The 23,261-nt window shown below is 50.9% G+C and overlaps 1 protein-coding gene across 10 annotated transcripts in view; it reads left to right on the top strand.

Annotated features, from left to right (window-relative positions):
* The window catches only part of znf384b (zinc finger protein 384 b), a 32,505-nt gene that overhangs the window by 4,492 nt on the left and 4,752 nt on the right, over positions 1-23,261 (top strand). For 5 of the 10 annotated variants that reach the window (XM_088618860.1, XM_088618854.1, XM_088618856.1 and 2 more), the window contains exons 2-11: positions 3,599-3,635; positions 3,822-3,889; positions 5,434-5,713; positions 5,956-6,084; positions 7,197-7,384; positions 10,322-10,398; positions 18,722-18,946; positions 20,624-20,791; positions 21,588-21,666; positions 22,414-22,572. In XM_088618860.1, the coding sequence (XP_088474986.1) occupies positions 3,824-3,889; positions 5,434-5,713; positions 5,956-6,084; positions 7,197-7,384; positions 10,322-10,398; positions 18,722-18,946; positions 20,624-20,791; positions 21,588-21,666; positions 22,414-22,572 (1,371 nt within the window). In that variant the 5' untranslated portion in view covers positions 3,599-3,635; positions 3,822-3,823. The remainder of the gene's footprint in view (positions 1-3,598; positions 3,636-3,821; positions 3,890-5,433; positions 5,714-5,955; positions 6,085-7,196; positions 7,385-10,321; positions 10,399-18,721; positions 18,947-20,623; positions 20,792-21,587; positions 21,667-22,413; positions 22,573-23,261) is intronic. The other 5 variants (XM_088618864.1, XM_088618862.1, XM_088618861.1 and 2 more) reach the window with 4 other exon arrangements.

Raw genomic sequence — 23,261 nt, forward strand, 5'->3', positions numbered from 1 at the left:
CCTGTGATGGACTGGTGTCCCATCCAGGGTGTACCCTGCCTTGCGCCTGTTCAAGTTCAAGTTTATTGTCATTATACTCATATACAGGTATATGGTATAACGAAATGCTATTTAGCTAGCTCTCAGACATAAGTAGTACAAAGAAAAAAACAACAATAATACAATTGTATAACAAAAGAAAGACAACAGGCAGTGTGCAAAAACAACAAACAGGCAATGTGCAAAACAGCAAAAAGGTAACAGGTTATGTGCAAAAACATGCATCAACAGAATGAAATAAAGGGATAGAAATGATGGGGAGTGAGCTTTTGACATGTATGGTAGAGGTAGATTTTCAACGTGTGTTTGGGTTTTTGGAAAGAAAGGAAGAAGGGACTGTGAGGTTCAGATCATAGGTGAGAGGTGAGAGGTGAGGTGAGAGTGAGAGTGAGAGAGGCTGGGAATTTAACAGTTCGATAGTGGGGGGGTAAAAACTGTCTCTGAGTCTGGTAGTCTGGGCCCGAATGCTCCGGTACCATTTTCCAGATGGTAGCAGATCATAAAGTCTGTAGCTGGGGTGTGTGGGGTCTTTGATTATGCTTAGAGCTTTCCTCAAGCGCCGTCTGTCATAAATGTCCTGGATAGATGGGAGGGCAACCCCAGTGATTGGGCAGTTTTCACCACCCGCTGTAGGGCTTTGCGGTCAGCAGCACTGCAGTTGCCATACCACACTGTGATGCAGCCTGTCAGTGTGCTTTCTGTAGTGCATCTGTAAAAGTTAGTGAGGATCTGGGGACATATCCTAGCCTTCTTCAGCCGTCTTAGGAAGCACAGGCGCTGTTGCGCTTTCTTGATCAGACAGGTGGTGTTGAGAGACCATGTGAGGTCCTCGGTGATATGGACGCCAAGGAATTTACTGGAAGTTACTGAACCTTTCCACATCAGTCCCGTTGATGTGGATAGGGGCATGTCCGTTTCGCAGTTTCCTGAAATCAACGATCAGCTCCTTGGTGTTGCTGACGTTGAGGGTGAGGTTGTTGTCTTCACACCACGTTGTAAGGAGACTGACCTCCTCCCTGTAGGCCCTCTCATCATTGTCTGTGATCAGACCTACAACTGTGGTGTCATCGGCAAATTTGATGATGGAGTTGGTGTTGTGTTTGGCCTTACAGTCGTGGGTATAGAGGGAGTAGAGCAATAGACTAAGCACACACCCCTGGGGGACCCCAGTGTTCAGAGTTAGTGTGCCCGAGGTGTGGTTTCCAAGCCTGACAGCCTGAGGTCTGCCTGTCAGAAAGTCCCGAATCCAGTTGCAGAGGGTGGTGTTGAGACCCAGTGCACTGAGTATCTTGACTAGTTTCTCTGGGATGATAGTGTTAAAAGCTGAGCTGAAGTCGATGAATAGTAGTTGCTTGCTGGGATAGACTCCGACTCCTCCATTACCCTGTCCTGAATAAAGAGGTTCAGAAAATGGATGCATGCATGACGTGCAGCCACGTATATTATGAAAAGGATTTTGGAAAGAGTGGTGGATGCAGGCTTCTGATACAAATTAACTATTAGCACTAAAGTCTGTCTTAAGTTATGGAAGCCTCCAAGCTCATCAAGCCCTCGTTTGGCCTGGCTTGTGTATCCGATTCCACCTGGGATAGGACACCAGTCCTACACCGCTTCGCCCTGCCCAGCAGGTGGTGCTGTTGCCAGCTCACACAGCTGTGGGGAACGCGCTGAGCACACAGGTGATACAATAGCAGTGTGTCTCCTGGGGGCTGGATCACAGCTGTCACACGTGTGGTGGACAACGATAAAGAAATAAAATAGCTTTTTTATTTCTAGTTAACATAATGAACCATTCTTTATGATCTGATAAGGCCTTGCTAGTCAGTGTGTTAAATAGTGTTTGCTTGCATTGTGGTAATGTAATGTCCTGCATGAATTGCCTTCCTAAAGATGGCACTTCTGTCCTCGGGGAACCCCAGTGTGAGCATCAATACAGTCCAGACAGCTGTAGAAATCATAATAGAGGGGAACTGCAGTCCCAAGTTTTCAGGCCTGGTATTACATCTTGGTAACCCAAACAAATTCTTCGGCGTTGGAGAAGAAATGTACAGGTTTCAAATAAAGCACAAAATCACGAGCCGTGTGAAAGTACTGTGAGTCGCCATGTCGTCACAAACTCGCACTTGAGTCCCCACGAACCGCGATGTGAAGCGCTGATCGCTGTGCTGACTGATGTGCTGTGATGGACGAGCGAATAGGTACAGGTTGTGCAGGAGACATTGCACCGCAGAAATGCTCCAGCGTGATCTGCAGGCAGAGTTAACGAGAAGTATTTGTCAGCGGAGTCTCGAAAATGAAAGCCTTATTTCTGTTGGAATAAAAGAGGTGTATTCACAAGCCTGCTTGTTTACAGTGTAATAAGGCTTTTTTTACATTGTGGTTTGGAATGCACTCGTCAGTGCTGATTGGTTCTAACCCCAAAATATAAGAATAGCGTTGTAGTTTAACCTTTAATAGTAAGACGTCCACCATCTTCAGATCCGATTATCGGATACACTCAGATTGAAATTCGGAGGTGGTTTTGTTTAATGACTGATGGCGGTTTTATAATGATGCACTGACAATCTAAAGGACGATTGCTGATTGGTCCAACCCTTTTAACTTAAAGAACATTAAAAACAACGTAGGAATATGCCAGCAGCCATGTCGCCCTCCAGCTCCCAGCTGGCAGCCCCACTGAAACTCAGCAGGTGGGAGCCTGGCCAGTACCTGGATGGGAGACCTCCTGGGAAAGCTAAGGCTGCTGCTGGAAGAGGTGTTAGTGGGACCAGCAGGGGCCGCTCACCCTGAGGTCCTAATGCCCCAGAATGGTGACGGGGACACTATACTGTGAACAGACACCGTCCTTCGAATGAGATGTAAATCCGAGGCCCTGACTCTCTGTGGTCATTAAAAATCCCAGGGCCGTCTCTCAAAAAGAGTAGGGGTGTAATCCCGGCATCTTGGCCAAATTTCCCCCTGGCCTTTACCAGTCATGGCCTCCTAATAACCCTCCTCTCTGTACTGGCTTCATCACTCTGCTCTCCTCCCCACTGAGAGCTGGTGTGTGGGGAGAGGACTGGAGCATCATCCAGGTGGGGCTGCACACTGGGGGTGGTGGAGGGGATCCCCATTACCTGTAAAGAGCTTTGAGTGGAGTGTCCAGAAAAACCACTATATAAGTATAAGGAATTATTATTATTATTATTATTATTATTAATTATTATAGGGGAAAGGTCCAGCTGTGAGGCCATTTGGCCCATCTTGCTCGTTTGGTAGTTAATTGATTGATGCAGTGGTCTCATCCAGCTGTTTCTTGAAAGAAGGCAGGGTATGGGCCTTAACAACATGGCTGGGCAGCTTGTTCCACCCTCCCGCCACCCTTTGGGCAAATGCTTTCTGCGTGTGTTTACAGCCGAAATCCAGGTTGTGACTAGAATCACAAGAGAAACAAGTTGCGTCCGGGTTTCTGCGAGCACAGAACTTCAAGTTGACTGAGCTCTGGAGTTTCAATGACTTACATCCTATATCTGGGTAAATATCCCAGTAAATCCTGATACACACTTGATTTTTCTTTCAGATCCATTTGAAATAACAGCCTTCTCTCAAGTATTCAAGTACGTAAGCATTCAAGTATTTCCCTTTCCAAGTTTTTACCAGACCAGCTGCTTTGGTCCCCAATATCTCTTCTGTTGAAATTGGACCCTGCTTGAATTCTGACTGTTCGAATGAAAGCTCTTTCTTAGAGAGAGCTCCCTGTGTTAATCAGGCCCTTTGCGTTAATGGATTTCTGTTAATTGCAGGAATGATGGAAGATTCCCATTTTAACTCCTCGTACTTCTGGTCTCCAGTTCCCGCAGTGCAAGGACAGGTAACTGTATGGCTTTAATTTTGATCGTTCCTGCCGCTGCGTACAGCCAGCACATCTGTCTGCGGAAGGGCTCTGCGAATCTGTTTACACCCCAGCTGAGATCTGCATTGCCGTTAAGAGAGTATCGCAGTCCTCTGCCGCTGGTCAGATTCCTTCGGGACTGGAAAGACTGGGGTACGTCAGGGCCAGGGCCGTGGGTCGAACTCTTCCTGCCGCGCAAGGGATCGGGCCCTCGGTGGAGGCGTGTCTGATCGGACGCACGTGGTTAGGCAGCACGCAGGGCGTCTGAGAGCAGGAAGAGGAGGTCGGTGGCATGCTCGGTGCGGGAGGAAGACCCGGGAGAGCTTGTGTTGAGACCGGAGCTCCCTGGATGGCTCACCCGTGGGAACACTGCGCACAGTTCGGGCCTGCCTGTCGCGCAGAAGGGCGCAGATCGCCGAGAGAGGCTCTCGGCTCTCAGCCGTGATTCTGGGGGTCTCTTCTGTCACGCGATGCGCGTTCAGTCACTGGGGCGATCGGTCCCTTCGGTTGAGCCGCTTGCTGGCTGCGGGCTTTTTGATGTGTTCCTGTCGCGGTGCCTGGGGAATCCAAGGGCTTGATCCCAGGGAAGGGAATGTTGAGGAGTAGCGAGAGGCCGGCGGAGATCGCCGAGCAGGATAGGAGCTTCGAGGGCAGGAGGAGATCGCCGAGCAGGATAGGAGCTTCGAGGACAGGAGGAGATCGCCGAGCAGGATAGGAGCTTCGAGGGCAGGAGGAGATCGCCGAGCAGGATAGGAGCTTCGAGGGCAGGAGGAGATCGCCGAGCAGGATAGGAGCTTCGAGGGCAGGAGGAGATCGCCGAGCAGGATAGGAGCTTCGAGGGCAGGAGGAGATCGCCGAGCAGGATAGGAGCTTCGAGGGCAGGAGGAGATCGCCGAGCAGGATAGGAGCTTCGAGGACAGGAGGAGATCGCCGAGCAGGATAGGAGCTTCGAGGGCAGGAGGAGATCGCCGAGCAGGATAGGAGCTTCGAGGGCAGGAGGAGATCGCCGAGCAGGATAGGAGCTTCGAGGGCAGGAGGAGATCGCCGAGCAGGATAGGAGCTTCGAGGGCAGGAGGAGATCGCCGAGCAGGATAGGAGCTTCGAGGGCAGGAGGAGATCGCCGAGCAGGATAGGAGCTTCGAGGGCAGGAGGAGATCGCCGAGCAGGATAGGAGTAGCGAGAGGCCGGCGGAGATCGCCGAGCAGGATAGGAGCTTCGAGGGCAGGAGATTGCTGAGCAGGATAGGAGCTTCGAAGACGGGAGATCGCTGAGCAGGATAGGAGCTTCGAAGACGGGAGATCGCTGAGCAGGATAGGAGCTTCGAAGACGGAAGATCGCTGAGCAGGATAGGAGCTTCGAGGGCAGGAGGAGATCGCCGAGCAGGATAGGAGCTTCGAGGACAGGAGGAGATCGCCGAGCAGGATAGGAGCTACAAGGGGTGGCGGAGATTAACGACACTGCAGTGTTAATGTGCTGGAGGGTCCAGTCAGTGTCTGTACTAACTCAGTGTTGCTCTCTGTCAGATCGAGAACGCCATGTTCATCAACAAGATGAAGGAGCAGCTGGCTCCGGACAAGTCGTCCTCGTTTCCTCACGGATCCTCGGGCCACTACCCGACGGCCGTGCTCACAGTGCCCGGGCCGGCGGTCACCATGGAGACGGGGTCGGGTGGGACCGCCGGGCGGGGGACCAAGCAGGAGGGGGGCAGCGGCCCCTCGCTCGGCGGGGCGCACCTCCACCCACCACACACTTCCCAGAACATCACGGTGGTGCCCGTGCCCTCCACTGGGATCATGACGGCAGGTAACTGCACCCCCCTGTCACAGACGCCCCCTTTTTCCAGTCCAGTCTGGACCCCGCTGTCACAGACGCCCCCTTTTTCCAGTCCAGACTGGCGTTTTTTCTTTCTTTTTGTAAACCTCCCAAGCTGACCTCTGTGCCCCCCAGACAGGGCATCGAACTTTACCACGGTAGACCCCCCCGCTGTCCCAGTGTGAAAAGAGTTAGCTAACGCCCCCCTTCTCTCTTTCTCTCTCTCTCCACAGCGGGATTGGTGATCACTACCCCCTCGGGGGCCCTGGTGTCCAGCCCGCCCTCCTCCTCGCAGTCCTTCATCACGGGGCACCCCACCACGACCATGATCGTGTCCGCGCTGCACCCCCAGACCCCCAGCGGTACGCAGGACGGCAGGCGAGAGGAGGAGTGTGTGTGTGTGTGCGCGCGCGTTGCTTTGGAGGAGCCTATTCCGGACTAAAGCAAGGCCTTTTCCCGATGGGGGGCCACCTGGGCGCCCCTTTATCTCCGCCGAGCCTCCGTCGGAGAGCGGGGCTGGGCCTCACGGCGCCCGGTTCCCACTTCGGCAGTCTCTGAAGTCTGCCGCGCCCGGGTTTCTCCCGAACCCACCAGCGCGGCGTCGGGGCACTGGGGTCCCCCAGAGTTTAGGGTCTCGCCCACCCTCCCCAGGAAGAAGCGTTTTTCTGATCAGGTAGTTCAAGTAGGGAGCTGCGTCAGCATGCGCAGGCTGCAAAGGAGCAAGAAACAGGTTTATTCCACGAAACAAGAGAAGAAAAGAAACACAGCGTTTCGGCCGTGGAGCCTTCTTCAGGTGTCAGAGGTTACTATAGTCGTATAGTCAAAGACAGCCCTGCAGGTCGAGCTGGAGCTGATAGAGACGGGCTGTCAAGAGGTGTCCTGACAGACGAAAGGCAGGTTCTCGATTTCCTCGGACATGCAAAAAACACTTTAAACCGCAGGAAACAGGAAACCTTGCCAAAAGGAGTCTAGTCACATGTTTGTCTTCGTTTTGGGAAGAATAATTAAACACAGAAATGGACTGGTATAGGTTAAACAGGAGTTGCGGAAAAGGGCGTTTGGCTGGAGCAAGCAGCCTGAATTTTTAGCAGTTTGGATCGCTAAAGCGCTTTATTTTATACTTTTATAAATATTTTGTAATATTTCAATGTTTGCCACAAGAGCACAGGAGTGTCTTCTCTCTCAGCTCTTGTAGCTTGAATGTATCTGCAAGGTCGTTATAGTGCTGCGAAGCTGGTCAGCTCAGGACAGTATATGAAGGCTCTTGTTACCGACAGGTGAAAGGTTGAAGTTCGCAGCGATGGGCAAACGCCAGGTGATGAGATGGATTTCGTGCCGGGTATAAATGTGGGTTCTCATCTGGACGGGGGGGTCTTATGTGTGGAGTTTGCATGTTAGGGCCGCTATGGGCTTCAGGCTGTTCGTCCTGCACTGTGTGTCCACGTGCGCTCATCCCCCCCTTCTGTCTCCCCAGACAAGCCGAAGACGGAGGAGGTGGCCCAGTCGGGCTCCGCCCAGGTGGCCATGCAGACGCCCTCCAAGCGTGGGCGGAAGAAGAAATCGGTGTTGCCGCGGGCGACGGGGGCCGTGGGGGTGGGCGGGCACAGCCTCGCGGCAGGAAGTGATGCGCTCATCCTGGCTCACCTGGCGGCCGGAGGACAGGTGACTGCTGCTCCCGAGCCAGTTATCACAAGGCTGGCCACGAGTGTCTTAATTCATTAACGAGTTCCAGGGCACAGGCAACGCTGAACTAATTCAAGGTGGTAAATCAGCACCGAACCCTTTGTGGATCAGTACTTGAATTGTTTAATAAGCACAGTTTAATTAACTAAAAAAACTGTAGTCTAAGATTGCATAGTCCTGTGTTTTGGGGCCTCAGTAACTTCTATATTTCACCTCAGCTGAGCTCTTATTTAAATCGAATCTTTAACTGACCATAATATGTTTGACTATAGTAGAGTAGAGGAGTTTGTTGCCGTATGTACATCTACATCGGAATTCTTATTCCCCCTGATCTCTCGGGACGTACACAGTACAGCACACGACACCACGCAGTGTACACAGTACACAATAAAAGTAACAACAGGAGCAAGTGCAGAGCGCAGGGGTGCATTGAGCTGTGAGGCACTGCACAGTTAGCTGTTGAGGATGCGCTCTGCAGCTGTTCTGGAGTGTAGTGGTCTGTGCTTTAACAGTGCTGTACCGCTGGCCAGAGCGCAGGGGGGGAACAGTTTGTGGCCGGGATGGCTGGGGTCCTGAATGACGGATCGGGCTTTATTTTGCGACAGCGGATGGTGTGAATCTCACCGATGGAGGGTAGATCACATCCTTGCTGCAACCCTTTGTAGTGCGTCTCTGTCATGCCTGGTAGTAGTTTAGTGGCCCATTTTGGTTGCTCTTACTGCACATGGTGCATCAAAAAGTCAGGGATTAAAGAAACGTTGTAGTTCGGCTACTGATTATTACAATGATTTAGTTTCATTATCATCAGATTTTGGACAAAAGCTCTACAAAACGTGACATTTTGCGTTTTGGGAGTGAAAATGTGTTTGTCCTATTTTTTGCCTGTGAGACGAAATGAAAAATGAGTCATTTAGTATCGGTCCTCTTCTCTGCCTATGTGGCAGGGTCAGTTCTAATTGACTGCCGTTTGTCTTATGGAGCTGATCTCTCTCCTCTGAGCAGGGCAATCAGAAAGGCTTCTCTTAATGAACACCTGTCCACTCAGATCCGAGAGAGTTTATTCAGTGAACAGAAGCAGCCCAAACCATCCCAGAATGGTTAAAAGGGAACTTCCTCACAATTTTCATATTTCGGGGGTTAGAAAGAATCAGCACTGATGAGTGCATTTCAGACAACAATGAAAGTAAAAGTCACGTAGTAACTTGTAAAACTTCCAACTCAACAATTTAGAACGAGGCAACAAAACTTCCAGTGAGGTGAAGCTGCTCTATTACACTTTAACAAGCAGGCTTGTGAATCCAGCTCTTTTAATCCAGTAGAAATATTCCTTTTGACTTCGGGGCGGTTCAGACAAATACTACTTGTTAACTCTGCAGATCACGCTGGAGCATTTCTGCGGTGAAGTATCTGCTGCACAACCTGTACTAATTCGCTCGTCCATCCCATTACATCAGTCATTACAGGGACTAGTGAGCAGGAAGGGCTTCTTCATGTTCGATTCTCACAAACTCTTGCTCTTGCCCATAGTGAGACCAGTAGTTTGCGACTTACAGTACTTTCACAAAGTTTACAATTTTGTGCTTCATTCAAAACTGATATTGGCTCTGTGCATGAATTACAGCAAACCGTCGTTTAACGGACTTCGCTTTAAGACTTTTTGACAAAATGTGCAAAAGAGGAATTATGTCTGTAAATTTGGAAATATTTGCATAATAGCAGAGAAATGCACAAATAATAAAACAAAGTGAAAATAAATACTACATTATTATGAAATTCAGGAATATCAGTGGTGCTTTCTAGTGTTAAGTCAATACTTACCATAGGTGTTGTTTATATTTCATATGAATAGTCCCCTGTCCTAACCCTATCTATACCCCTTCTCTACATTTTTGTTCTAGAGGAAACAAATTTAGTACAGTGAAAAATCACAGAAACCAGGTGTCGTGCTTGTTGCCCTCCTTTGAACTCTTTCTAAGGCAATGATATCCCTTTTTGCCCTGGGGTGACCAAAACTGAGCCCAGTAGTAAAAAAACGAAGACTTTCATTTAGCACTGCAAATCCGGGGCTCCACCTCCCTGGACTGGAATTCCACACTCCCTGTGGTAGACCACAGCGCTCTGTTAGCGATTTTATTGCGTTTGCAGAATTCAGCTCGACCTGGCTTTTTCGTGTAGAAGAAACCAGACTGGCCAGCTGTTGTGCTGATGGGGACACTACACTGTTAAAAGGCGCTGTCCTTTGAATGAGACGTAAAACCGAGGTCCTGACTCTCTGTGGTCCTGGCCAGATTTCCCCCTGGCCTTTACCAGTCATGGCCTCCTAATAACCCCCATCTCTGAACTGGCTTCATCACTCTGCTCTCCTCCCCACTGAGAGCTGGTGTGTGGGGAGAGGACTGGAGCATCATCCAGGTGGGGCTGCACACTGGGGTTGGTGGAGGGGATCCCCATTAACTGTAAAGAGCTTTGAGTGGAGTGTCCAGAAAAGAGCTCTAGAAGTGTAAGGAGTTATTGTTTATTATGATTTATAACATGGCGGTTCATCATTTAGGCTGGCAAAGGCCCTGAGGAACGCTCGGCCGCTGAACCGTTCTTACGTTTCTCGCTTGCCGTCTGTGCTGAGAAGGCTGTTCCGGCTGCGGCTGGGGTTTCAAAACCACCTGCAAAGGCCTGAACATCAGCACTGAGGACGTCTCCCCGCTGAGATATCCGCGGGGCCCCTCAGAGCCGCGCTGCTTCCGAAGCGCCTTCCCTGTCTCGCCATGGCCGTAGAAGAGTTCGCCATCGCCCCCCCTTCCAATGAGAATAGCCTGAGCCCCCGCGACCAGCGAGCATGGGTTTAACGCGTCGGTCTGCGTCAGCGGTCTTTTCCCGCCGGATGCTCCCGTCCGCCTGACCTCTGTCCTTTGCCCACAGCACCACACGGCCGACCCCTACGACCTCTCGAACGACGAGGACGAACACGGGACGAAGGATGGCAACAAGTCCTACAGGTGAGCCGCCGCCGACTCCGCACACCTGGAATTAGATCGGGATCATGAGGGTCGAATTCCGGGATGTCCGGTAAAGGCCGGGCTCTGATTACTCCCTCGCCTGTCAGTACGTATAGAGGAAGCGAGGACTTCGCAGCTCAGCGAAGGCCTGAAATGAGCTTCGATTCGTTTTCCTGAGATGACACCCAGGAAGACACATAAGGCTTTTCCCTCCTAGTGCTCCAAACCCAAGCCGTTTGTCGAGAAGCTTTTGTATTGCGAGTACAGCTCTGGTCACTTTCTGTTATTACCACGAATGAACGTTTAGAAGTGATCACTGTGTACAGCGTACGTGTACTATACAGAATATTCCCATGTATGGCACTCGGGCTGTTTTTGATGAGGTTATCCCTGCCTTGAATCCATCTACCTGTTTTCAAGCCGCTGTATCCAGCTCAGAGTTGCGGGGGCGCCACAGCCAATCCCAGCAAGCAACAGGCACATAGACAACACAGACACACTCACGTCAGGGCCAGTTTTCCCAGAAGCCCATTAACCTGCCAGTGTCGTGACGTACCAGGGAGGAGGTTGGGTACAGCATAAGCTGCAGAACTACAGCCAGGGATCTGAAGGGAAACAAGTAACCCCCAAAAGACGCTTGAGAGGAAATAAGGAGGCAGCTCCTGGCCGAGGGAAAAAAGAAGGACCGGTTGAGGAGCCGAAAATATCACCACTGGGCAAAAAAAACGTTTATAGCCGCCAGTAACCGCAAGTGAGCTGAAAAACACTCCGCTGTGACGGAGCTCTGGCGATAGAAGCTCCGATGATGACGACAGAATCTCTTTTTAGGAAAAGGAAATAGTTGTACGGAGGATCTGAGCGATCAGACCCTGCGAAGCTCGGCGACGGAGCGCTGACGCGGCGGAGCGAAGCTCGTGAAGCCGCTCGGGCCCTCGACGGGCTGTCAGAGTGGACATCCGCTGGTCTGATGGACAGGCGTCCTGACCTAGTCCGCGCGGAGTGAGGCGATGTCTGAGACACCGCGTGCGAATGTTGGGGTTGCCCCTAGCCGCGGCTTGACGTGACTCGGACCCGGTCTGAGCGTGACGGGACCCCCACCCACACCCCCACCCACACCCACACCCACACCTCTCATTGGCCGATCCTCGGACGTCTCCCAGTGCCGGGACGGGTAGCCAGACTGGAAAGACCTGCTCAATCAAGGGCACCCGCGCTGCCGGCAGGGATCCATGTTTGTTCTTCCGGACCCCCTCCCTCGCCCACGCACCAAGTATTGCAGGCTGGACTGGACCCTCCACTGGCACTGCCAGACTGGTAAATGGGACGTCGGCGTCTCGTCGAAGCGGGCGCGAGCAAGGAGACGGGGAACGCCGAGGAGGTCCGCTGCCCCCCCGGTGACCGTGGGAGGTGTACGCGATAGCTGACGACGCTCGGCCCTTACAAGGTCCTGGAAAAGTGCAGAGCCAACTCCCGGGGGATGGTAGCCGGGGTCGGGAGGTGTCGCGTCCAGTGCCAAACACGCCGTCCCGGATAAAGAAGGGGGGGGGGGCTTCTGCCGCTGGGCCGCTGCCCGGAGATTCGCTCGGATCGCGCGCCGTACTCCCTCGAGGCCTCGAGCCTCTCTGTGAACTGCGGGATCGTCGGCTGGTTCCCATGATAGCCCAAGCAGGGACGGTTGGAACCCATATGGGCTCTTAAACGGCGATTTGCCAGTGGGTGGGTTTACTAGGAGGTGGCGGGAGAGCTCCTACCGGTGTGATCTTGGGTTATTCCCAAGGACAGAAGTGCAGACAGAAACGTGTGCTTATTGATGCTCCGTGCCGTATTGACCAGCTGCGGCAGTCCTGCGCCCTCTCGCGGTCTGAAGGAATTGCCTCCCTGAGATCGAAACATCAGACCATAAGTTGGTGAGGAGAGGCCGTTAAGCCTCTGTAGCTCTTCTGTTGGCTCACGTAGCTAGTATATCTTAGTCGGGCTTTTCCAAGCCCTGGATTCTGTTGTGGTTGCCGGCGGTGGCTAGGATCTGGAGTTTCTTGTGATCAAATCATTTTCTGGGCTCCTAACCTCGAGTTCAGGTGCCGACCCGTGGCCAGGGGTCTCCAGTGCTGGTCCTGGAGAGCCCCGATCCAGATATTCTTCTAGGTCACCCTAAATCATCTGTTATTTAAAGTCGAGGGACACCTGTTTAAGCAGTTGTTCAGTTGGGCAAGTAACGCTTCAGTGAGGGGAACACTGGTCCTTTAGGTTTCCTGTGACGTTTAAGTTACTTAATGTAAAGCTCCAGACCTTTAGGGGCGGAGCTGTGGCTCTGTGTCTCAGGATCTGTGCCTGTGGCTGGAAGGTTGCCAGTTCAAATCCCACGGCCGGCAGAGGAATCCTACTCTGTTGGGCCCCTGAGCAAGGCCCTGAACCCCAGCTGCTCCAGGGGTGCCGTATAAATGGCAGACCCTGCGCTCTGACCCCCAGCTTCTCTCCCTGTCTCATGGAGACCAAGCTGGGGTATGCGAAAAGACAAATTCCGAATGCAAGAAATTGTATATGGCCAATAAAGTGATCTTATCTTAGAAACTGATAATTTAAAGATTAGTTACAAACCCTGATGGACTGAGGCTCTCCGGGACCAGGGTTACAGACCCCTGGAGTCACTGGACCGGGGTTACAGACCCCTGGAGTCACTGGACCGGGGTTACAGGCCCCTGGAGTCACTGGACCAGGGTTACAGGCCCCTGGAGTCACTGGACCGGGGTTACAGACCCCTGGAGTCACTGGACCGGGGTTACAGACCCCTGGAGTCACTGGACCGGGGTTACAGACCCCGGGAGTCACTGGACCGGGGTTACAGACCCCGGGAGTCACTGGACCGGGGGTTCTCTTTCACAAAAGTCTTTCGTTATGAAAATTGACTTTTTAGACTACAGCCTTGAGCTTCGGAGTCCGAGGGAGACACGTGGACTGCGTGTTCACAGCTCTTCCTTGAGCCGAATTGCCCAACAGCTAACCCCTCAGCAGCTGTAGACACCTGTCAGCCAGTGTCCCGGTCCTTTTGCTCCTTCCAAGTACAGAGGCTCAACACTATTGTTTGTTTTAATTGAGTCAAGAGTGAAGAACTGAAAAGAAAATACTTTGGAGTTGTACTTGTCACTCATTTGTTTTCCCCATGAGAAATGATTAGTTTTAGAGTAACACACTGGTGTCTTTCTTTCACAGAGCTGAAAGTGACTTTTAGCTGCTCTCTGCCTTTACCTGCCTTTTCTTATTTCTTTTTCTTGTTTTTACACAATTTTCCGCAGCTCTAGGTTCCTGATTTCTTTATTGCTCAACCCTTTAGACAAAGCAGAACTATTGTCGACACATTCTATCCATTTCTGATGATCATTCTAATTTATTGCCACAGTCTGCGCTGCTTTGAATAACACAGATGCCTGATCAAGAGTCTGTATCCCAATGGAGCCCAAGTTATTCTACATGCTTATGTGTGTAAAGTGTACTACTTAAATGACTAATTGAAATGAGTGGCTTTGGAAGAGGCTATACTGCCGTCTAGTGCTCAGAGGACTGATCTGTAGGTTAGATAATCAGTCAGTAAAACTCCAGGCGCGTGTAGTTCATTTGATAGTAGCTCATTGATCCAAGGCTTTCACCCAGCTCTTTCTTGCAGGAAGCCAAGGTATTGACTTTAACAACATGGCTGAGCAGCTAGTTTCCTACACCCACCACCCTTTGGGTACAGAAGTGCCTCTTGCTCTCGGTTTTAGTTGCACCCCCCCCCCGTAGTTTCCACCTGCGCCCTTTGGCTCGTGTTCCACTGTCGATACCGAAGAAGTCTGCTGGTTTGGCTTTGTGAATGCCTTTGATGCTTCATGGGGGTCCCCTAACTGAAGGACTAAACAGATGTGTTTCTTTCAGCCTGTCAGAAGTAGGACCTTCTTCTGTGGACTGTTTTCACAGCAGCAAGTCGAGCATAATGCTCTGAATGAGGCACTGCTTTGTACGATTTACAAAAAAACATTCTTTAATTTAAATTCTAGATGTGTACCTTCGTGCCTTAACGTTGTGTTCCTTCCTTCTTGCTTGCCAAGATTGTCTCTTAGAAAGCGATACTTAAGTCTTTGTAATCAATAGCTTCTTGAGGCTCAGTGTTTCCCATCTTAAGTCTGTAGTTTGTGTTTCTGCCACCTGCACCATTAACCATTAAGCACCATCTGCCAGGGGTCAGAATCTTGAATTTAGTTTAAATCTTGGAATTTCCTTATCAACGTGTTTAAACTTTGCTATTCCACCTATATTGGCATCATCTGCGACCTACATGACTATAATATATCTTATGCTTTAATTTGTCTTATTACTGGTTTTACTTGTTAAAAGAAGTTAATCAAGTTAAGTATGCAAAATGTACCTTTTCTAAATGCAAGCTAAAATCCGGTTAAAACACGGAGAATGCTCTGTTTTAGTTCTAATTATTGTGTGACTAACCCTATAGATCATTGAAAAGACGATCTGTAATTACTCAGCTTTGTTGCTGTTTTTATGGATGGGTGGTAATTTAGAAATTTTCTAGTGACCCCTGTCGTGAATGTCTGTAGGAAGAATATTTGTTAACAATCTGAATAAACTCCTATGTTTCTATAAGTGCAAGTGATGTTGTACCATCAGACCGTGGAACATAGGTGTTTATCTTAAGCGCTTCTGATAATTGTAACGGTTACCTAATCGAGTGATTGTGAAATAAAATTTAAAGCACAAATTAGATTGGCAGAACCAGCAGGCGGGCTGTTCAAGTGTACCGATTCACGCTCTGACTCCTTATTCAGTGCCGCCTGCCTCCCCTGCGTCCATGAGGACCACCACATGGGACAGCAGAGGCTGGAAGTGCTCTTGAGGAGTGTGCAAAACAGGCCTCTTTGCGGTGGGACTGTTTCGGAAAAACTCACCCCTTAGCAACGGAAAACAGTACCAAACGAGAGGAGGGCCCATCCGGCCCGTTTGGTTGTTCCTGCAGTAGCTAAGGGATTCCCAGGATCTCGCTCCAGCTGGCTCGTGAAAGAGACCGGGGTGTCGGCTTCCACGACACGGCTGCGATGGTCAGTGGAACACGTTGGTGGCCCAAGGCCACACCTGCAGCTGACCTGACTGGTCTTTGACTCGTGACGAAAGCACAGCACTGAGTGCCTCGTGGTTCAGAGAAGGAGGGAGACGGACCAGATATTAGAAATGCAGCTCGACCTCTCTGGGCAGGGCGTGGGCAAAGGGCTTCGCTCTGCCGCCGTCGTGTGGCCCTGGGACAGGAGGGCAGGATCTCCCGAAACGTCCCGGCCGCTGGCAGCAATGCCGGCGAGGGATGCGCTCCCGTCCGGTGCCCGGAGGCGATGGAGCAGCCTGCGTGCGCGTGTGTGCATGCGGGATTCCTGTCTTCCTTCTGAGCAATATTAGCACACGACCTTGAGCGTAATACATTCGAAACACATCCGTAGCTCTTTAAACGTATGCTCTTTGTTCGACATACGATGAAGCATGTCGAATAACGCAAGCCAATTCCGAAACTCCGAAGAAGCGATAGACAAAGAGAAATTTCGAAGCCCCCGCCAAGTGTCGAGAGAGAAGGGGAAGGCTCGTTTCGAGTGTTGGTGGCACGTCCCGCTAACCAGTCTGGCGAGAGGCTGCACAGGGCCTGCGGAAGGCCTGATCCAGCTCGCCTGAAGCATCTCGCTTCGGGAGCGCTCTTACTTTCCAGAGAATATCTGAGGTTTAGACTCGATTGTGGACACTAAAGGTGTTAACAAAATTAAACATTGTGTACATGTGTGATCACACAAAAAGCAAAGGATTTTATTCCTGAAATCGCAAACTACAGTAGGAATGCTAGTCGTTGTTTCTTTTGTCTTTTTTTTTTCACTGAAAAAAGTAAAAGTAGGAGCGACATTTTCCGGGTCCGGAATGGATCGTCATTTTTCCCCATAAGAAATATTGGAAGTAGCAGTTTTGCTTTTTAATTTTTTTTTTTAAAATGTTGCTGTAGGAAAGGGCTTCTGGGAACAAATTCCATTTGTGAAAAGAGGTAGGGCGGCACACGCGTGTACACGTGTAACTCACCACGTACGCTTTGTTTTTCCTGCGTTGCTCGATTGTGATACAGTCTAAGCGAAGACCCGTATTTATAGTGTTTAGCTTGCTCCATGCACTGGCATGCACACTGCAGCGCTCCCTATGGGAATCAGCAACAGTGCCGTCGCTCTCCCAGTGACTGCGAGTCCTCTCACCCAAGGTCGTGGCTTTGCTAGCGCGGACGGGTTCTGTCCGGTTGGGTCGGGCTGGGAGCGGACCTGGGACGTCATTCGGGCAAAACCACTGGGAGTGACCTTCTGACAAGTCTGAAACGCCACCACTAGGGCTCCGTGCGTTTCCAAAGCCAGACAGCATCATGGGAGCTGTTTCGGCGGGGGGGCGCCGGGAGGGGAATGTCCTGACTGGTCAGAGGGAAGCTCTTCTCCTTTTGCTCTCTGGTCAGGCAGGGTTCTGACCCAGCTGGCCCTCGGAGGTTCAGGGCTGCGGTCGTTGGATGACCCGTCCCAGACTGGACCAGTCGCCGGCCTCAGATTTCTGAGCCCAGCGGACATTCAGTTCAATTCAACTTTATTGTCATTAAACTTACACGGGTGCATAGTATAATGAAAAGTGTTTCTCATTAGTCACTCAGGTGCAGTATATAAATAGGACAGAAGATAAGACAATAGACAGTAACACAATAGCAATAACAGTAACATGTAATAACATAACATAAATAACATGTAATCAAGTAATCAAAATTGTGAAAAATTCCGCAAACAGAAAATATAACAGGACAAAAACAGTGCAAGGTAATTCTTGGAACAGTGCAAAAATAGTGTGGTTAAAAATAGTATGGTTAATTAATAAATATTACGACCAGTACAGTTTTACTGGGCTATCGAGGGGGCAGTACTATTTGGGCTTACATGTGTGTGTAGTGGTGTAGGAGTACAGTCATTGTGGGTACAGGAAGACGTTAGGAGAGATCATAATATGATGGGAGGGAGTGGGGGCATCACCAACTTGACAGCTCTGGGGAAGAAGCTATTTTGGAGTCTAGTTGTGTGCGACTGGAGTGACCGGAACCTTCAGCCACATGGTAGGGGAACAAACAAGTTATGACATCGGACCCCGGCCGTGTCACTCGCAGTCGCACTCGAACTTCGCAGTTTTGAAGGATGGTTTGGGATCTTTTTGTGATGCTGTTACAACTGTTGTAAGTGACTGTTGAAGTGTCTTGAAGAATCCCGATACAGCGGGTAACACCTGGCTATTCTCAACGAATCCAGTTCCCGGGAGCTTCAAAACCAGGAGCTGTCTGCCGAAATGGAGGGGTGCGAGATGCAGCGATCAAAGCAAACTTGTTTACTTCGGTTTGCCTGAGTTAATTAAGTTCTGGGTAATTGATTAAGTGTCAATGGAGAGACGAGGAACACAGCATAAAAACAGCACATACGGACAGGAAAGGAGGAAGACACAGGATGAGACAGGAGGACAGAAGGCGAGAGCTCCAGGTTCAAGGTTCGAGGTTCGAGTTAGATATTTGAACCTTGTTAAAAGAGTTTTCTATTCTGCTATTGTCAGAAACTTTGAATCCTTGTACAGAGAATCCCCCAGTTAAAAAACGACCTCTCCTTATTAGTGGGTGTATTTTTAGAATAGGGAGATAGGTTCCCTCTCATTTTGTAGCATCTGGATTTTGCGGAGGGAGAGAGAGATTTAACAGATGGTCGTATTCCGTTTAGGTGATATATGTGTCGAATACTTGCTAGCAGTCTGGAGTTTTCTGGGTGGTTAGGACATAGATCTCTGAAATGCCTTATTAAGGAATTTTTACAAAGTGTATCTTGCGTATTGTATGTTGATGTTTAGTGTTTGTATTGCCATTGTCAATAAATATTTGTTTAACCTAATGTGCCTGAATTATTACTCTTTTCACCAAAGCTGTGCCCGGTAGCACAGAACTCCCGTCCCTCCAATTATACCAACCACACAAGCATAGTTGGCAAAAATCATCTACAAGCAGGGGGTTGTGACTAGTGATTTATACATGACTGATTTATCCTCTCTTCTATTTCTGATGCTCTCTAGTTTCTTAACCCCCGGTTTGTAACAGTATAATCTGAAGATATTCTGTAGTTGGAAAAGAAATGCTGTCAGGCGTGCTAAGGGGCACACTTTCCATGTCTTTCTGTCCCACCGGTGGTAACAGTCAGGGTTTGTGTCCATGTCGGTGTCCCGTTAATCCCCAATTCCTGTCCTCGGCCCTCTCTTTCAGGTGCCGGATGTGCGCCGTGACGTTTTTCTCCAAATCGGACATGCAGATCCACGCCAAGTCGCACACAGAAGCCAAGCCCCACAAGTGCCCGCACTGCTCCAAATCCTTCGCCAACTCCAGCTACCTGGCCCAGCACATCCGCATCCACAGTGGGGCCAAGCCCTACACCTGCTCCTACTGCCAGAAAACATTCAGACAGCTCAGCCACTTACAGCAGCACACACGGTACTTTGTACTCCTCTCTGACGCCTGTCTAGCTGTCCCTGTCTTCTCTCTTTCTCTGGTTTTTGGGATGTCTGCCGGGCTGCTGATAACCCCCGAGGCAGGTGAGCCATGGGAAGCGATGACCTCATTGTTGAAAAGCATTATGGGGCACGCACGCACGCTCTGGGCCTCTCATGGCTCCTGCTCCTTCAGAAAGCACAGTCCCGCCACACCTAATGACTGTGCGTCTGCCTCCTCCCTGCCTTTTGCTCAGCCTCTTTCTTTCTGCCCGCGGGTCCACGGCATTGCCCACAATCCCGTGGCGCGGCACATGGAGGGGATCTGGCAGAAAGGATCATGGGAATTGTCGTTTCCTTCCTCTCCTCCTACTTCTTGTACCTGCAACCTCTGCCACCACCACGTCAACCAGCCCAGTCACTCACAGCTCCACAAGCAGGCTGTTCCCCTCTCCCCTCTCCGCTCATCCTCCTGCGATCATTCACAGCGACACGACAGCCGGCGAGCACCCTGCCGCAGAGAGAAAGGGGTGTAACGCAGAAATGGGAAAATTTGCCAATCTCTCTCTGTACATCTGTCCTCCCTTCCATCACAGTTTCTCTTCCCCCTCTCCCTCCACCCCCCCCGCCTGACTCGCCCCCTGTCTCTCTCTCAGGCCAGTTTACTCTGTGTCGATCTCTGTATTTGACTCAGACAGCCCACACGCCGTCTCCCCTAGTCTAGACTTAGAGCTGAAAGGCTCCTTGAGTAGACACACACGTCGCTCGTCGGGTAGGAAGGCTGTCTGGTGGCCACTAATCATTAGTCCTGTGGGGATTGGATTCAGGTCGCCTCGGTCCTGAAAGGGATTCGGCCGAACGTTAAGCTGAAATCACCCGAGTCTGCCGGGGAAACGCGGGGCAGCACGCGAGGACGAAGCTGCGTTGCGTTGGGAACGGGGAGTAGGAGGGCGGGCGGCGCTCCTTCGCTCGGAGAGCCGAGGGTGATGGCGGAGCGGGGCGATCTCTTCCCGCTGGGAACGCCCCGTCCCTGGAGCTCAGGGGGGGGGAATCCGATTCGTCTTCGTCTCTGGCTCGGTTCCGGGCGCGGGCACTCTTGGGTGCCCAGTAGCCAGCGTGTGTGGGGCTGTGAGTGAGCGAGTGCGCGCACATGGCCGGTCTGCCTCCTTGCTTCCGTCGTGAGATCTAGTGTGGCTGTGTCGACGGGGCACTCTGCACTCGTATTGACGAGAGGAGATGGGGTACTGTCTTCCTTTCAGAGGCTGTGACCCACGCGGCTCTTAGTAGGCAGTGCGGCGGTCTCTTTAAGGCCTCGACGGATTCTCCCAGCGCGGTCGTGTCTTTGAACAGCGTTGGCTTCTGTAAAGCGCAGCGATCTTCTAGTTTAGAAGCAGTAGGCTCCTGCCTTGCCTCCCACAATCGCACCTCCCTCTAGCCTGTGTCTACACCGCCAGCTCTTCCTGGAGCCCCGAGGGAAGAGAGCGGGGGCGCGGGCTCAGCTGTGGCGTGCTCAGGTTTCTGGTTCAGCCGATGTTGCGGTGGAGTAAACTGGCTTGTGTGATGTGAACCGGGTATTTATACCTTTCTCTCTCTTTCCCTTTCTCCCCCCTCCCCCTCTCCCCCCCCACCCAACCCTCCCTCCCTTTCTATCGCTCCCCCTTCCCCCTCTCCGTCCCCGTAGAAACCACACAGAAGCCAAGCCCCACAAGTGCCCGCACTGCTCCAAATCCTTCGCCAACTCCAGCTACCTGGCCCAGCACATCCGCATCCACAGTGGGGCCAAGCCCTACACCTGCTCCTACTGCCAGAAAACATTCAGACAGCTCAGCCACTTACAGCAGCACAACAGGTAACCCCCAATTTATTGTGCACACACCTACCACCCCCCACCCCACCCCACCCCACTCCCTTTCCCTCCCTGCTTCTCTGCGTCTTTGCTTGCTTTTCTCTCTCTTTTCACAAGACTGTGCTTCCCATGGTCCTTTGGGGGAGGTGCGCTCTGGCAAACGGGGTCATGGGAATTGTAGTTTGTTCCCCCCCCACCCCCGGTCCAAAGGGCGCCAAAATGCTCAGGTCAGTCAGCCACACACAATCCCGCCTTCTACGCGCATCTCTCTTGCTCAGGTGTTTCCTCCTTCCTTCCCCTCCGTCATCATTCTGCTCTCTGAACTATGCAGGGGACTACATTGCCCATGATGCTCTGGGGCAGGTGGGTGCCGGCAGTAGTTTTATAATAAGATGAGAAAGATCCTGGGAGACTGTGGTTTATGTCCAGACCGCACTCTACATTGATTACCATACACCGAAACAGCTATCGTTTGATGACACCCCTTTCCCTCCTCCCCTTTCTCTCTCCACCCATCTCTTTTGATTGTTTCTTTGTTCTCTATTTTCCTTTGTGAAGACATTTTGCAAAAAAGTAACCAGCTTCCCTGTGGTCCTCTGCAGAATCTCCAGCATCTGCTCTTCTGAGCTTTCTGATGGATATCTGCCGGATTTTCCTTCATCATAATTTGTATTCCACAGTCGGTGAACTACATATCCGGGGGTTTCCCTGGGGCTGGGAGTCAGGTGTTGCGGATGCAGTGCAGACGAAAGAGGTGATGGGAGCTGCGGTCTTAATCTGTCTCTTTTTCACTCTCTAGGATTCACACTGGCGACCGGCCCTATAAGTGTGCTCACCCTGGCTGTGAGAAGGCCTTCACCCAGCTTTCCAATCTGCAGGTACAGTGAAAGAACCTAAATAGTACTATGCAGTATGTGAAAACTCAAAGCATCCTGAATAATACAGTACAGTGTGTGACGCATAATCCCATACTGAATACAACAGTACAGTGTGTGAAGACTCATATCCTTCTGAATAATATAGTACAGTTTGTGAAGTATAATACTATCCTGAAAGAATATAGTACAGTGTGTAAAATACTACTGAATACTACTGTACAGTGTGTGAAGACCCATACCATACTGAATAATACAGGGCAGTATGTGACGTATAATATCATACTGAATAATACGACACAGTGTGTGAAGTATAATACCACTGAGACATGCTGTACAGTGTGTGAAATATACCATCCTGAATAATAGATTATTGTGTGAAGTATAATACCATACTGAGTAATACTGTACAGTATATGTACAGTGTTCTGAGTAACACATTACACTTTTACTAATATTAATATAGAACTGAATACAATATAATAAAATATAGAATGTATTACAGTCCTTTTGAAGAATATAAACAGAAAGCTACAGAACTTTTTTAGTATATAGTATGATAAAGTACAGCTCAGTGCTCAGTAAGCTGTTTAAGTCTTATACTAGAAGATAAGACATTAAAGAAATGCAGATCTGAATAAAGCAGCCCGACACCTTAAAATAGTGAATCGCTCATGAGAGCAAACCCGACTGCGTGTGTGGTCTTCCACGAGCGCTGATGTGTGCCTCTCTGCTCCCCTCCTCTGGCAGTCTCACCGCCGGCAGCACAACAAGGACAAGCCCTACAAGTGTCACAACTGCCACCGCGCCTACACCGACTCGGCCAGCCTGGAGGTGCACCTGAGCACCCACACCGTCAAGCACGCCAAGGTCTACTCCTGCGGCATGTGCAACCGCGCCTACACCTCGGTGAGACACTGTCTCCTGCGTGTCCCTGTGTCCGTGAGACTGGGTGTCTGATACAGAGTGAGTCTGCACCTCGCTGAGACACCGGCCTGTGTGTCCCTGTGTCCGTTAGACTGGGTGTCTGATACAGAGTGAGTCTGCACCTCGCTGAGACACTGTCTCCTGTGTGTCCCTGTGTCCATTAGACTGGGTGTCTGATACAGAGTGAGTCTGCACCTCGGTGAGACACTGTCTCCTGCGTGTCCCTGTGTCCGTTAGACTGGGTGTCTGATACAGAGTGAGTCTGCACCTCGGTGAGACACTGTCTCCTGTGTGTCCCTGTGTCCGTTAGACTGGGTGTCTGATACAGAGTGAGTCCTCACCTCGGTGAGACACTGTCTCCTGCGTGTCCCTGTGTCCATTAGACTGGGTGTCTGATACAGAGTGAGTCTGCACCTCGGTGAGACACTGTCTCCTGCGTGTCCCTGTGTCCGTTAGACTGGGTGTCTGATACAGAGTGAGTCTGCACCTCGCTGAGACACCGGCCTGCGTGTCCCTGTGTCCGTGAGACTGGGTGTCTGATACAGAGTGAGTCTGCACCTCGGTGAGACACTGTCTCCTGCGTGTCCCTGTGTCCGTTAGACTGGGTGTCTGATACAGAGTGAGTCTGCACCTCGGTGAGACACTGTCTCCTGCGTGTCCCTGTGTCCGTT

This window comes from Lepisosteus platostomus, chromosome 25 (genome assembly GCF_059453375.1).
Source record: "Lepisosteus platostomus isolate fLepPlt1 chromosome 25, fLepPlt1.hap1, whole genome shotgun sequence".
Taxonomy (NCBI): Eukaryota; Metazoa; Chordata; class Actinopteri; order Semionotiformes; family Lepisosteidae; genus Lepisosteus; species Lepisosteus platostomus.